The following is a 16,291-nucleotide window of genomic DNA, read 5'->3' as shown; positions in this document are numbered from 1 at the left end:
GTGTGTTTTTAAAAAGTGCTGAAAAGCCGTGAAACTTTCTTCACAAATTGAGCAAAATGCCACACCTCCATAATGCTCTGTGACATTTTGGCCTCTTGTCCCTTTTTCCAAACCTGTTTGATATCCACCTGATGGTTGCACTTTTTGCACTGACACGACACGATGGCTAACACTGGGATGCCGGCCGCAGGCTTTACCCCCTTCTTTCCCAATAGGGAGCCCGAGATTTGGTGTTGGCCCAGAGATTGGAACCAGTCTTAGTTGGATCTTGCTTCTTCTTTTTTTTTTTTTTGCGGTACGCGGGCCTCTCACCGTTGTGGCCTCTCCCATTGCGGAGCACAGGCTCCGGCCCGTGCAGGCTCAGCGGCCATGGCTCCCGGGCCCAGCCGCTCCGCGGCATGTGGGATCTTCCCAGACCGGGGCACGAACCCGTGTCCCCTGCATCGGCAGGCAGACTCTCAACCACTGCGCCACCAGGGAAGCCCTTGCTTCATCTTTGATATTGGGTAAAGCAATACAATATTCTCATTTTAGACTATGAACTAGATGGACCCTGTGCTTACATGTTTGGATTGGGAGTTTGTTTAGCGTGAAGTTTTCTACTACTTCCAAGATTCTGTAAGTGGTAGAAATCCAGGATGGTTTTATAAACCAGATATGAGCATTTATGTCTTTACTTTATTATCAGAGCTTATCTGTTCCTGATGGAGAAGTTTCAACAGGGTTAGCTCATAGGTATGAAAACGCCTGAAAATAGACACCCAAGTCCTAGCTGCAATGAAGTGTGTTTATGAATGAGGCAAGCTCAAGCTCCTCCTTGCCTTTTGTTTCCAAATGCTCCTGATCGGGTGATGCAGGTAACATAGTAGAGAGAATTGTGGTCCACTGCGGCAACAACCAAGGCTTCCAGGATTGGCTGGAGCATCTGTACAGGCTGATCAGAGGACCCGCCTCTTGCAGTTCCTTATCCAAAACATCATCATCATCTTGTAGTGCTCATTCCGTAAGTACTCCATCTGTCCTGTCCAGGGATTATTGAGTCTCTTGTCAAATCTTGCCTGCTGAGGACTTACAAGAAGTGGTGAGCATGCCCTCAGCCTTTGCATAGTCTGTATTTGTAGGGTTTGAAGTACAGTCAAACCTCACTAATTCTGGTTTCTTGTTATGGAGGGAGACCCATCCCAATGAACAGAGTTTGACTTAGAGGTGTGCAGCTTTGTCTGACAGTATTAAGGTACTCCAACTAACTGCTAGCAAAGTTTTTCTGGCCAGAAGTCCTGCTAAGATGTTTTAATGATAAACAGCATTTATTTTAATCAGCAACCACTACGTTCTTTTTAATAATGTGCTAAGTCAAAGGAAATAGTTTACCTTCGTGAGTACTTGAACATCTCCATGCAATCTCATTTATGCATCACATTCCCTCAGTAACCTTTAAGGGTGAACTTTGAGCGTTGTCTCCTTCCATTTTATCATAAATTTAGAGTTCACGGAATTTGAATTGATGAGATTTTACTGTACTTGCCGAGTGAGATTGAAGATGTGCTGTGTTGTCTGTTAACACTCAAACCTGTGATGCCCAAATTCCAGTTTTGAGCACAGTGTGTGGTGGAAAGAACAAGGGCTTTTGGCATCAGATCTGGGTTCAAATCTTGGCTTTGCCAATTGCTGGCTGGTTACTTCACTTTGCTAAAGTTTGTCTTAAGTTCTTCTCAGGAAATAACCTATTTAAGTGCCTAACTGAGTGCCACACACATGACCAAACTCATTAAATGTTGACTGTTACTCCACTTTCCTTCCTTAGAGGGGAGAAAACACCTAACTTGAATGAAATTCCAGGACAGAGGGAGGGCAGGATCATGGGATGTGGAGTGAGTTTTGTGCTGTTCCTTAGAGACCCCAGAGTCTTGACTGGAAAGCGCCAGTTCTCCAACTGGAGACTTGTTTTCCCGTCTTTTCCTTTCCGGGGCTGCCTTTGCGGATGCAACAAAGCTATTGCTGTTCTCTCAGTGTGTGGCCCAGGGGACGGGTTCAGATGGCAGATTGCCAACATCTCATCAGACATTCTCCCAGTCTTTTAGCTCTACTGGACAGCCCCGAGGACCCTTGGAGCCTCCTCAAATTATAAAACCGTGGAGCTTAAGTTGTCTGCGACCTGCGCCTCCACTTAGACCATCAGCAGCGCTAGGTTATAAAGAGGTAATTTTGCTACATATGGTATAAAATGCTTCAGACAAGCTGATTTCGTAGTTTATTACAAAGAGTTCTGTGGGCATGTGCTAGAATTGATGATAGGTGATACATGTCAGTCAATCTCGAATTGCTAGACTCAGTGATTTTTTAAAATTAATTTTCCATTTCCGCATTGTCCATCTACACATATTTCTTGAATATCCACAAGGTTTCTGTGCACTGCCTGAGTTTCCCTGGTCTCCCCCTGGAGTGCCTCTGGCTTGCCTTTATGATTATATGATAATTCTATAAATAGGTCATGATGTACACACATCTCAAACAAATGCCACTTCGTTAGCATTGAATTGCTAACCAAGCAGTCCCAACTCTGCATTTGGAATCATTTTGATCTCTTAAACCAAATCAGTAAAAGTCTTATGGGACCAAGCCGTGGGTCTGAACTATGAAAGTCTGAATTATTTGCTGCAGTGGAAAGAGAAAAAGAATTTAGTGAAAGGAGTGTCTTTTAAAAAGAGGCTTTTAAGCGACAACCCTAGAGAACATCTGATATTTGGGTAGAATGCGGATTTCAAGGTGTTTTTTTTTTTTTTTGTCTAGAAGTGGCAGTCAGGAAATGTCAGTCACTATCTTCCATAACTGTGCAGAGCATTACCTTTTCCATCCAAACGGTGGTTTGTTTTTTTTTTTTTCCCCCTAACAAGTTTCTCATCATTTCAGCTTTCGGAAAAGATCCTCATATATTAGTAACTATTCTTTAAATAGGTCTTACCGAGTGAAGATTTAAGTCTGTGACAATTATGAGACGTGTGTTAGAATTATGGTGCAAAGGCAGGATATATTTTTGTGTCAAATGTGTGTTTTGATGAGTGGCACAGACTTAGCTCAATTTTGAGTTTTTGATTTAAAACACCATGCTTCACTTAATTGTTTCACTTAATTGTTGCCTCCAGTTCTTAGTGCAGTAAAAGTAGGACAATATTTGGATATGGGAGGATTTTTTGATCCTTTTAACCTGACATGATAGGAGAAATAATCCTTGAGCCAAATCTTTATTATGTACCTCTATTCAGAATTTGGCCAGGAAACAGCCCCACAGGTTGGCTTTGGAAATTGACCAGTGATTCCTGCAGTTATCCAATTCTCTCCTCTGATTACCTAAATCAGGAGTGCCACTTCATAGTTACCTAAGTCCCCTTTTTAATGATGGATATTTTGTAATTGTCAGTTACTAAGTTCAAATTAAGGTGAGCTTTGAAGGGTAAAGTTGACTTAATCCTTCACAGAACTAATCCATTAAAACTAAGGCATGATCACTTTGTTTCTGCTGGGAGATGTGTAGTTCAGTTATTTTCAGCATTTGTTTTTCTGCACAGAACTGTATTCCTTGGGCTTTTGCATGATGATATTGCATCTGAAACTAATGTGGGAAACATGATGATATTCTCTCTGTGTAATTTATGATAACACTAACATTTCAAATGTTGTTTTAGAATTATTGATAAATGGATTTGGTCATTATAACCATCGACCTCTCACGCTCATCTTCTCTTTCTTTACATATTCACTTTAGAGGATGTCTTATATCTTAAAGGTAAGGGTAGAACGATATCTTTGGCGTACAGTGACATCATATAATGCTGTGCTGTAACCTTTGATGAATGAAGCTTTCCTTTATGCTTGTTTTGTCCCTTGTTACAATTGGTGGCTAAAATATGAAGATACAATTCTGACATGTAAGTACTTTCTTCAGAAAAGTAGGCTCTTGTGAAATATGTGCGAAAATGTCATCTTCTAATGCCTCTAAAATGTCTGTTTTCCGTGGGGTTTTTTATATGCTCTTTCTATTTTTCCTGTTATTTTTGTCACATGTGAATTTTTCATGTCTGTCTGTTTTCAAGTCTAAGTGGATCACTGAGGCTAAGTGGAAGAAATTAAATTCTTTGTTGCAGTTATTTTTAAGGTAGTGATTGTTAACCATGCATCCTGTATATACATTGCATGGGAGATTGGAATAAGATGATCACTGTTTACTTGGGTACTTAATGAGCACCTTTTTAGACCTGCTGGTTATTCATATGGCAAAGGCAAATCCAATAATTCATCTCTCTTTTTTCTACTAATTAAAAATATAACTTTATAGATGTATGTTTAAGCTTGCTGTAGGTACGCTATGCCTAACCCCAAATTATTTATCAGGAAATCCTTCATTTGGCTCTTCTCTCTGACTACAGGGAATTTACTTAGTCTCTCTGCCTTAATTTTCCTGTCTCACAAATGGAAATTGATATTCTTCTTTGTGGAACTGTCGCTAAGGAGAATTTATTTAAATAGTTTTGAAGCTCTTCAAAAAGTGGTCCATACCCCATTAATAGTTACAATTGTTATTTCATTCCCTTAAAGCTGTATCAGTGGGGAATATAAACCAAGTTAGGAAATACTGTTATTTCTCTGGGATTGACATCCATTACTTTCTCTGCAGATGGTACCCTAAAGGCATTTGGCCTCCTGGAGAAGCAACCGTATCTGCAGTAGGCCCACACCATTCTTATTCCCATCTCTATGGCAATTGAGAGGACAATAGCATTGCCTCGGTTTCATTTAACCTTTTAGAGTTTATTGGAACCATTTTTATTGTGTATAGTATTAAATCCTGATACCCTCCTAAATGAGACTGTCAAAAATAAGAGAGAGCCATTCTATTTAATTTCATTTGCTTTTTTAATTTGTGTTTTGGGGAAATTTTTAATTCATAAAGAAACCTCTATCCTTACAGGAATCTGGTAAAAGCCCCAAAACGATGAAGAAGTTTCTTCACAAAAGAAAGACCGAAAGAAAGCCATCGGAGGAGGAATATGTCATCCGCAGAAGTATGTGTTTCGTACTTTTAGAAAGTTGGTTATGGATGAGGAATTTTTTGAAAGAAGAGGATTCGAGCAGTATGTTCTCAGCATCACCTTTGACATAAAGAAAAATGCATGGGAAGGCTTGGCCGCCACCTCTCAGCTTTTGCAATAAGCTGTCTCCTGCTGCTTTTCATGTCGTCTTAGACAAACCATCTATATAGTTTTCATGTTGAACATTTGGCTCTACCTGGTTTAGAACCACTGAAGGGACCCATTTGCTATGGAGACATTTTTTTCTTCCCTCTTAGTTTCTAACACCTGAGATATTTGCCTTTACTGAGATCGACTAAATAGGCCCAAAGCCTGAGATCCTCTGGAATTTTAATGTTCAGTGATGTTCTCAGTTAGTCAAGGAGGCAGCCTGCTGGCACATAGAAACAGGGCTGGGTTTAGAGGCAGGCTGCAAAGTCGGTCAGCCAATCGATATGCACACATTTGCCTCTCTGGGAACAAGGTACTCTGGGACACACATGAAGGAGTAAGTGATGTATCACCAAGGGGTGACAGAGCTGTGTGTATCAGTCCGAAATACAGTCTGGATAAATCTTTGCTGGACTCTAGCTTCTGCTTCCCCTACCCCTCACCTCACCCCTGGATGTGCACAGCAGCGTGTTAACAGTCATTTCTAGAATGAGTTGGAGGCGGTTGGGGGAATGAGAGGGAGAATCAGTGACTAGGCTGGCTGGTTGGGAAAAAATGGGTGGGATTAATGGTGGAAAGCTTCCTAGAGAAAGTGAGCCTTGAAATTTGATGGAGAGGAAGGGTGTGGTGTATGGGATGAGAACTGAGGCCAGCGCCAAGCCCAGGGCTGGCCTTGTAGCCTCTGAGACACTGGCAGGACCCTCCAATTTCGAACTCCAAGTGGCTTCTGGAGCAGGCCACTCTCGGTGCTGAACTCACTGGTGCCCCATCCCTTTCCCAAGGTGGATGTGTCTCTGCTCCACCATGCCAGCCGGTCAGCTTTTTCTCCTGCCTTTCATTAAGGCCACTGGTCAGAGAAGCCAGTGCCTGGCACCCGAGTGCACTGCATCATTTCGAGGGTCCGGAGGCATGTATCTCCTGAGGAGTCACGATTCGTTACACTTGACAGGTACGGCTGCTCTGGAAGAGGACGCTCAGATTCTGAAAGTGATCGAAGCCTACTGTACCAGTGCCAACCTTCAACAAGGCCACGGCTCAAGTAGGTTCCCCCAAACCACTTTCTCTAATGAGTGATGTTTCTCTGCTGCTGCTCACTGCCTCTTAGAAAAAGAGAACAGCAACCCAGATGGGCTGCAGGGTGTGTAAAGCAGGTGACTTGCAGCAGAGGGGCGGGCACAGGGCTGCATCTTTCAGATAAGCTGCTTTTAGCTACCAAGCGGTTTGTTTACCCACTGTTTCTTTTCACCCAGAGACAAAGAGAGATGCAAGAGTAAAAAAGTTGGAGGTGATAGAAATGAAAATAAATTTTTTTTTAAAGTCACTCTCCTTTGAAGTACGCAGATACCTTCACCAACACTAGTTAAAGAGCCCAGAGAGTTCCTGTGTCTGTGAACTGATGCTAATCTCTTCTTATAGGCAGATTTGGAAAGGAAGTCAAAATACTATCTTTGATCAGCTGCATATTTAAGCAAACAGAGCTTCACCAAACTCAAGTTTCAGAGTTGCTCTGAAAATCTGGAAATGTAGCTGCTTAGCAGGGCCTTTTGAGAATGTCTACAATTTATCAGGGAGCCATTAGGTGAGGGTATTTCCCCCAACAACTTTCAGGCTACAAACTGAAAGCGAGATAATACTTTCTGATTCATCCTTGTGCTTTTAGAAAAGCCAGGTCACATCGCTTATGTCCTTGGTCTTTCATTATTATGAGCATTCAGGATAGCTGGTGTGAGGGTCTTGCATCTGTGTAGGAGATAAGCTCTCCATAATGTTCCATCTGGACAGCCACTGAGGCCTGGCTTGAGTGTGGGCAGGGCTTCCTCAGTGGACTGCCCTGACCGATGCTTCCAAAGTAACATGTCTCTCAGGTCGTCATGGGGAAAGCATTCTATGTGGAAGTTGACACATTTGACTCTGAAGGGGGGACTGTCACACCTTCTGCTTCTCAGACCAAACCTGCCTCTGGCTTTGGGCATGCCCAGCCCTGATAACAAGGTTCGAGGAGTCAGGAAAAGAAAGTGAGAGCAGTTTTTATTGCAAAAACGAGGAAAGAGAGGGGGGGCAAGGAGACGCCAGAAGCAGCAGCCCTCATACGAAATCCGACCTCACCTCCCGCCACCTCCTGTCCTCACACTGACAGAGACGGGAGATTTGCTCAGAGGTGCGGGCAGGCATTCTGGCCTCAAGAACCTAATTTTCCCCCACCCCCGTCCTCCCTGGCCTCCCTTTTTTGTGTGGAAAGTGTCTAGCATAGTGCTTGGCACGTGGTAAGCGTTTTCGCATCCTGGTGACCGACACCCTCCATCCCTCTCCAGCCAGAAGTCCTGCACCCATAGAAGCGGCCGCTATTGTTTCTCGCTGCGTCCAGTCGGTTGGTTAGTCGGCCAGCCTGCTATGCACTTATTAAGCACCTACGAAGTACTGGGCCCCGAGGAAGGCAGGGACACATCCACCTCGGGAAAGGGATCGAGGTTGAGTGAAGGCACTGAGTGTTCACAACTGGAAGGAACTTGGCTTAGAAGAGAGGAAGCCAGTGGCTCTGAGAGGAAGGATCCAGAAGGGACGGGGAGGTTGCAGGTGCAGGAGAGCTGTCTGGTCAGGTCCCATGGCTGCTCTGTCACCTCTTCCATCCCAGAGCCTGGAGATGGTGAGCGGAGAGCAGTAAGGACGCCTGCATCTTTGCTGCTGTTGTGATCATCTCCCCAACGCCCCCTCTACCCTCCATCAAAATGGTCTTCACCGACCCTGCTTCACCGTGTAGGATGGTAAAGAGAACAAATGGGAGTGAGTGATGCTTCTGAGGCCCTTTAAGCATGCTGCGTCCCAGTGCAGTGCTACGTTCTGCATGATTTTTACTCAAATACAAAACCCACGGGGTGTGGCGTGCCGTTCCCCAGAGACGCGCAGGGAGGAATGGTCACTGGCTGGCTCTTTGCTCTGGAAGAGGCAAAACAGGAAAAGATGGGGTCTTGGTTGAGGACAATTCTCACAGCAGCCTTTTCACATTGTGTTTCTGAATACAAAATGTGCCCCCGGCCCCCAGGATGGAATCAGTGTATTTGGCCATTTCGAATTTCTCCCGTCAGGAGGATTTCGTCAGCAGATGTTGGATGACTACTCTCGGGGCGCCAGGCAGCCGGATGCCGTCAACAAAGACCCCTCAAAAACCACAGTAGAAAGGAGCTAACCCCCAACAAATAGTCTCCCCTAGTAAACTCCCTCCCTCGCCTCTTGCCGCCCTTGTCTGTAGGTGCTCGCAAGGATTCCGTTCCCCAAGTCTTACTCCCCGAGGAAGAGAAACTCATCATTGAAGAAACCAGAAGCAACGGCCAGACCATCATTGAAGAAAAGTGCGTAGAGCGGGCTAAACCTTTTCTGATTTTTCTGGGGGCTGGAAAGAAGGTTCTGGCAGGGCAACGTGGCTGTGGCCAAGCCTGCACGGAAGGACAGTCCCTCCTCATCTGAGAATGTGGCCCTCTTGGCTGACTGTACAGTTGGGAGCCTGGGGAGGGCTGCCCGCCACAAAGGGAAGGGGAAAGGAGAGGCAGAGGAGGTCAGGAAGGGACTTCAGGGCACGCAAGAATACCACTCCACATGCGGTTTGGAGGCATTGGGAAGGCCATGGCACCAATTCCCTTGCCCAGAGGGATGCCTCTCACATTTATTGACTCAGGCACTGGATTTTCACATACTTGACCTCATTTAAACTCCTACCGCAATCCTGGGAGATAAACGTTACTTTCACCACTGTTACAGATGAGGAAACTGAGATTCAGGGAAATTATGTCCCTGACTTAGCTTTGCACAGTAGTGAGGGTGACCTAACGGGGGAAAATCAGGTTAAGTACTTGTATATACTTGAGTCATTTCTGAAGTCAGGCCTAAATTTGCATAGGACAGCGTGTTTCACAGTGCTTGGCATCGTCAATGTATTTTTCCATCTGGTGTATGAAGTGATACGACCAAATGGTACAGCACTTGGGCTCAAGAGAATAACAGCCCTGATTCAACTCCAGATTCTGGTACTTGTTAGCCGTGTGACCTGGAGCAAGTTCCATCACCTCTCTGTGCCTCAGTTTCCTCATCTGTAAAATGGGTATGATAGTAATACTTTCAGAGTTTTTGTGAGGTTAAATGGAATAAGAAGTACAAAGGCTAGCACATGATAATTACTCAATAAATGATGATCGTTATAATTACTATTATTATAGCTATATTAACCCCTACAATGACTTTATGAGGTTTTCAGGGAATGTGATATTATCCCCATTTTGTATGTGAAGAAAATAAGACCAAGAGAGGATGAGAAGAAAACTGGTTACCTAAGGTTAGAGGACTGGCAAGTCGTAGGGTCAGAACTGGAGCCCAGATCTCCAATGTCCTTGTCCAGGGAGAGAGCCAGAGAGGAAATGACTCTTCCACAGTTCTGCCAAGGCGCTTTATCCTTTTTTGGAATATATGGAATCTTTTAGAAATAATGCCCCTGACTTTGTGTTTGTGTCATGTACGATGGTGTAGGGTCAGATAGGTGAGAAGGGCAATGCCATAGCACAGATAGCGTAGGATAGGCAGGGCCTGGTGACACCTCTCATTACAATATGTCAGGTGATGGTCCTTCCTGCCCCCAAGAGAGAAATCAAACCTTATGAGGAGCCCTAGTCTCTTTTTTTTCTTGACTTTTCTTTCTTTCTTTTTTTTTACATCTTTATTGGAGTATAATTACTTTACAATGGTGTGTTAGTTTCTGCTTTATAACAAAGTGAATCAGCTATACATACATATGTGTGTGTATATATATATATATATATATATATATATATATATCCCCATATCTCCTCCCTCTTGCATCTCCCTTCCTCCACCCTCCCTATCCCACCCCTCTAGGTGGTCATAAAGCACCGAGCTGATCTCCCTGTGCTATGCGGCTGCTTCCCACTAGCTATCTATTTTACGTTTGGTAGTGTATCCATGCCACTTTCTCGCTTTGTCACAGCTTACCCTTCCCCCCCATTTTCTTTTTATTTATTTTTAAAAATTGAAGTAGAGTCGATGTACTGTATTATATAAGTTACAGGTGTACAATACACTAGTCTGTTTTATTTTTTTAGTACTTGCCTAAGCTGGGAAGCAAGCAGCAGAGGAGGAGGGAAGTGTAGAAAACGTGCGGTGACACGGTGTTAGAAAGAGCTTGTGTGATGCTGGTTGTTAGCCCATAAAAATGAGAAACACAAGGGCCATTCATAGCAGTATCTCTTCCGATTCACCAGCAAGACCACCGCTTTTCAGGATCTGTATGTCTATAAAGCTGCTTTTCTTCTTAAGTATCACTTAACAATATCTCAGTGCCATCTATTAATCTATGAACTTTATCTTTGTGTTCTAGGAGCCTTGTCGATACTGTTTATGCCTTGAAGGATGAGGTCAAAGAGCTGAAACAGGTAATGAAATTCGAAAGTCGTTTTCTCAGATCCTAACGGGCCTGCTCCCTCTTCCCTGCTGCGCACTGGTAGATGCCCTCAGGAGAAGGCCAGGAGCAAGGTGGTGAGGTGGGGGTTCTTAGTTCCCTTGTGTCAGCCAGGTGGGTTTTGTTGATTTTACCACGTGGCCTTGGGTTTCAATTTCTGCAGCTTGCCTATATACCTATTCAGGGATTTACAATAGGATCACAAACTTAGTTACAACTTCATGTTCCCTGACTTTTGCAAACAGAATTTAAGAAAAGATGAGTCAGTCATGAGCATGTAAGTGTAAACAGAACCATAAATCATGATTCGTGGGCTCCTCTGCAGATCTGATCCAGTGCTCCATGAGGGACACTCTCCCTTGGGTTTGAGGACTGACTGTACCTGGTGACAGGGTAAAGGATGGATTGAAGGGAGAGAGACCAGAGGCTGGAAGACCACTTAGGAGGTTATTATAAAACTCAGGGTGAGACGTGATAAAGTCCTGAGCTGAGGAGGGAGAGCCGCTCAGGCTACGGAGGAGGGACACAGATGTAAAGGAAGGCACATCGCAGAGTTAGAGCCTTTGGAAAATGGCGCCATGATGTGGGGATTAAGAAAGAACCAGGGATGGAAGATGAGTCTTTTTACCTGGGTATCTACTTTGTTTTTTGTTTTTTTGTTTTTTAATTGAGGTATAGTTAGTTTACAATGTGGTGCCAATCTCTGCTGTACAGCAAAGTGACTCAGTTATACACATAGAGACATTCTTGTTTCCTATTCTTCTCCATTATGATTTATCACAGGATATTGAATATAGTTCCCTGTGCTATACAGTAGGACCTTGTTGTTTATCCATCCTATATATAATAGTTTACATCTGCTAATCCCAAACTCCCTGTCCTTCCCTCCCTCAATCCCCCTCCCCTTGGCAACCACAAGTTTGTTCTCTATGTCTGTGAGTCTGTTTCATAGGTAGGTTCATTTGTGTCATATTTTAGATTCCACATATAAGTGATGTCATATGATATTTGTCTTTCTCTTTCTGACTTACTTCACTTAGTATGATAATCTCTACTTGCACCCATGTTGCTGCAGATGGCATTATTTCATTCTTTTTTATGGCTGAGTAATATTCCATTGTATATATGCACCACATCTTCTTTATCCATTCATCTGTTGATGGACACTTAGGTTGTTTCCATGTTTTGGCTCTTGTGAATATTGCTGCTATGAACATAGGGGTACACATATCTTTTTGAATTATAGTTTTGTCTGGGTATATGTCCAGGAGTGGGATCCCTGGATCATATGGTGGTTCTATTTTCAGTTTTTTGAGGAACATCCACGCTGTTTTCCATAGTGGCTGCACCAACTGACATTCCCACCAACAGTGTAGGGGTGTTGGGTATCTACTTTGATATGGTGGTGCCCTTCACGGAAATCAAGAGCCACAGGAGGAAGAGAAGTTTGGGGGGTGGGGGAGAGATTGAGTTCACTTTAGGGCGTAATGAGTCCGAGGTGCTTGTGACACATCTAAGCTGGCATTGGGGACTGTGGACCTGGTGCTCATGAGCTGAGATGAGGTCAGTACCAGAGAGACAGGGGAGGCACCCATGTAGTTATTTGAGTTGAAAGAGAAGAGGCACTAAGTGAAAAGTGTGTTGAATTAGAAGAGGGCCAGGGCCAGAGCCCTAGAGAATGCTTGTATTATATCTCAAGGGATGGTCAGCGAGAAGTAGAACAATCAAGAGGCTGCCTTGTCTTAGAAGCTGAGGGAGAGGAACTTGAGGCAGGAAAGTGTTGTCACTGCCAAGAGACCGAGCAGGAGGGGCCCTGAGGCGGGGTCCCTTTGTTTGGTAACCAACCAACCTTTTCCCACCATAGGAGAATAAAAGAATGAAGCAGTGCCTGGAAGAAGAGTTGAAATCAAGAAGGGACCTAGAAAAGCTGGTCCGGAGGCTGTTGAAGCAAACTGATGAGTGTATGCGGGCCGAGTCCAGTAGCAAGCCCTCCATTCTCCCATAACCATCACAGTGCAGCTGGAGGGTGCCCGCAGGGCATCGGGAAGTGTCCAGCTGAGTGATCTGACTCAGCTTGCTCACTTCTCTGGTTTTTATTTCGTATCTTAGTGTCTCTCTCTCTCTCTCTCTTTCTCTCTCTCTCTCTCTCTCTCTCTCTCTCTCTGTTTGGTTCAGTGTTTGTTGTTGTTTGGTTATTGGTTGGTTGGTTATTTTTTTTAACAGAGGTCAAAGCAAGAGGGGGTGAACATCTCCCCAGTCTTTTCCATTCAGTAAGCAAAGGGAAGCTAATGTAGGCAAATGACTTACATGGCCTTCAGATGGCTTTCAATTCATAGTGCCTCTTTACCAGCCATTATCTCGGGTCACTCTTTTTGGGCTGGCTGCTGTCCCAAAGTGGCCGGCCATGGCTTATTAAATGTGAACTTGACTTTCTCCCCCAATGCTTTCCTGTTCCTGGCAGCCCCTCAGTACCTGATTTACTGAAGGCAACACTTCTGGAACTCCAACTGGCGTAGGGTGAAAGGCTAACACAGTTTGCCCAGTGATCCAGCTGCCCTTCCCTGGGCCGTCCTCAATGCACACTTTTTTTTAATGACTACCCTATTTTGTCTATAAGACCAAGAAAACCGTAGTGCCCTCCCTCCTTTCGTGTTGGTTTACATTTTAACTCTGGGACAGAAGCTCTGGTCACCCATGCCAACACCAAATCCATTAGCAAATTGCACTGGACAGTCCTCCCCTTCAGTAGCAGAGTTGCCCATCTCTTGCCAGTGCATGGTAGGTTTTGTCCCTAACCTTCTGCCTTGCGTGTAAGTTTTCTATTTCCGCAGTGCTTTTAGCCAAGCATACCAAGCGGTGTGTCAACTGGTGTGTCTGTGCTTTGCTTTTTAAAAATACAGACTGTGAGCACTTACTTTTTTCTACATCACATATTCAAATTGCGACTTCTCATCCTTCAGTCCACACTTGAGGAGATGTTGTGCCCTAGCAGACAGCTTTAATTCCCTTGATTGCTCTACCATATATGCTGTGAGAAGCTGTGATAGTCACCAGCCTCTTCGAGTAGGACTCTAAGCATTATTTGCAGAAACGTGCTGTTGGCCCAGTTTGGATAGCCGGAAAGAAAGGGCCGCTCTAGTAGCTGTGTGCTGGCTACTAGTGAAGCTGATTATTTGGAACTGGTTGACTCAAGTTGCTTGTTGAATCAAACCCTCGCCTTTGTAAGCATCCGGGAAATTAGAACTGTGATAAGCCAGGTTTAGAAGAGGGTCACAGGAGGGCAACACACATCCAAATTCAGCACAGTTGAAAGTTGGCCTGGGGCTGTAGGACAGAGCAGTGCAACCTGCCCCTGTCTGTCCCAAAGACGGGAAGTTTGGCCAGGTGGAGGAGATCGCTGGAAAGAGAGGCCAAGGACCAGTGGACTGAGCAAAGTCGTCTCCCACCTACATTTGATGGGTGCCTATAAATGTGGGTTTTGTGAGTGTTGTTTAGGAACCAAACTTGAAGCTTGAACTCCCCAGCTTGTTAAGCCCTTTTCCTTTCTAGTACAGGGTGGGTCTCAGTTCCCATAACTACATGGTACGGGGCTGTTGACTGCTTGCTGCACAGCAGAAATGACACCGTCCACGGGAAATGGACTGTTCCTGCAGACCAATCTCAGCCAGCCACACCCAGCTGTCTTTGGAAGCCGAAGACCGAACAAGATTGCTAGGAATGGCTGTTGTTCTGTTTATAGCCCAACAGTTTAGAGATGCCGTCCTTCATCTCCAAATGGAAAACAACAGTAACAGCAACACAGATCATAGCATCTGCCCTGTCTGTGGTTAGTCAATGGCTTGCAATAAATGTGCAAACTATATCCATAGGAAACATTTTTGTGATTACAAAGTACTTTAGTTGATAAGGTATATAGGATTGCTTAAAATATTGAAAGGTCTTTATTTTAAAGAGACGTGTCCATATGCATGTTTTGGGGACGTGGCCCTTCTGATGAGAGGCCCTGTGTACTCTGGGTAATGTAGCTCGTGCAGAGTGGTGTCCGCGCTCCCACTCGATAATCCTATATGGGAAATGAAGCCATGTTAACCTGACGGCAGTGTCTCCATAGTTGTGTTGTTTACAGTACTCTATAAATGGGTCCCTGTTACTCTGTAGTCAAACTGCTGCCCTTCGAGGCCTTTCAGTTCCTCTTCTGTCATGTCCCTTCTTACACAGCTCAAATTTTCTAACTTGTTTTTATTTTGAAGACTTTTAAACTGGACATTTTCAATAAATAAGAATAACAATGCTTTATAAAATAAGTTCTGTGTTTCTTCTTCATTTTCTTTTTCTTTCTTTTTTTTTTTTTTTTTTGCTAGCTGGTGTGCAGAAAGATTTCTCATGTTGTGTCAGCTTCCTCTTCTGTTTCCCTCATTAGCTATCCATGCTCATCAGGCCCCTGAACCAGCTTCTACCTTTTTCACTCAGGCCAGATGATATTTGTTCCCCACTTTAAAGAGATAATACATCTCTTGAGAGAGAACCTTCTGTAACTTCTCCACCCCTCTCCTCCTGCCCCCAACCTATAAACTGTCTGTACCTCTTCTCACCATTTTCCTTCCAATATAAGAGAAAGAGATATTCACTTGCTTGTTCAAGCGTATCCCTTGATCTTTAGTCTGGTTTCCATCCCTCTTTGTATTTTGCAGGATTTTGTCAATTTTGCTCTATTTTGACCACAGGTGGAATGCTGGGGTCAGCGGTCAGGATGAAAATATTTGCTCCACCCTCAAGATAGATACACTGGATATTATCTGTTACTACTCAGCATCCATTCCTCCCCCCACCCGCAACCCCAAGGCTAAAAAAGCACCTAGCCCAGACTCCCTTGCAGTTAGGGTTCCGATACAGTGTGGGTTCTGATACATTTTCACTTCTGCCAATGAGATGTCTTTGTGCAATGTTTGAAAAGATTCAGTTAGCAGAGGCTATCTTCCTGGGGCTTGTTGGCTGGCAGGAGGTTCCAAGGATATGTTCGTGGCTTCTGTACTACCTATGGGTGACAGACTGTAGTGGCAGCAGCATCTTCTGAAACTGGATTTGGATTACAGCTGCCGTGTTATGACCTTGAAGCCATAGTCAGTGGAAGCCCCCTGACTTCCACTTCTGTAGCTGTCTTTTTTTTTTTTGGCTGCATTGGGTCTTTGTTGCTGCGTTCAGGCTTTCTCTAGTTGTGGCGAGTGGGGGGCTACTCTTCGTTGCGGTGCGCGGGCTTCTCATTGCAGTGACTTCTCTTGTTGCAGAGTGCGGGCTCTAGGCACACGGGCTTCAGTAGTTGTGGCACGCGGGCTCAGTAGTTGTGGCTCACGGGCTCTAGAGTGCAGGCTCAGTAGTTGTGGCACACGGGCTTAGCTGCTCTGCGGCATGTGGGATCTTCCCGGACCAGGGCTCAAACCTGTGTCCCCTGCATTGGCAGGTGGATTCTTAACCACTGCACCACCAGGGAAGCCCCTGTAGCCATCAATTTTATAGGCACCTGATATTACCTTTCTGCCTCAGCGTAGGAAGCCGAAGCAATAGCTGTAACATGGCACCTCCCATGTGCTAGGCT

At 44.6% G+C, this 16,291-nt stretch overlaps 1 protein-coding gene across 9 annotated transcripts in view; it reads left to right on the top strand.

Moving 5' to 3' along the window:
• ARHGEF6 (Rac/Cdc42 guanine nucleotide exchange factor 6) overlaps positions 1-14,560 on the top strand; it is a gene marked incomplete at its 5' end in the record, with an annotated part of 118,338 nt that extends 103,778 nt beyond the window's left edge. For 4 of the 9 annotated variants that reach the window (XM_082680725.1, XM_082680732.1, XM_082680729.1 and 1 more), the window contains 8 exons: positions 858-1,003; positions 2,062-2,199; positions 3,764-3,784; positions 4,967-5,060; positions 6,187-6,276; positions 8,485-8,584; positions 10,618-10,672; positions 12,563-14,560. In XM_082680725.1, the coding sequence (XP_082536851.1) occupies positions 858-1,003; positions 2,062-2,199; positions 3,764-3,784; positions 4,967-5,060; positions 6,187-6,276; positions 8,485-8,584; positions 10,618-10,672; positions 12,563-12,703 (785 nt within the window). In that variant the 3' untranslated portion in view covers positions 12,704-14,560. The remainder of the gene's footprint in view (positions 1-857; positions 1,004-2,061; positions 2,200-3,763; positions 3,785-4,966; positions 5,061-6,186; positions 6,277-8,484; positions 8,585-10,617; positions 10,673-12,562) is intronic. The other 5 variants (XM_082680726.1, XM_082680728.1, XM_082680727.1 and 2 more) reach the window with 5 other exon arrangements.
• Positions 14,561-16,291: the final 1,731 nt, after the last annotated feature.

Source organism: Grampus griseus (genome assembly GCF_964374135.1).
Source record: "Grampus griseus genome assembly, chromosome: X".
NCBI lineage: Eukaryota > Metazoa > Chordata > Mammalia > Artiodactyla > Delphinidae > Grampus > Grampus griseus.
Note: the sequence above shows the minus strand (reverse complement) of the source record. Positions and strands in the feature narration are given on the sequence as shown.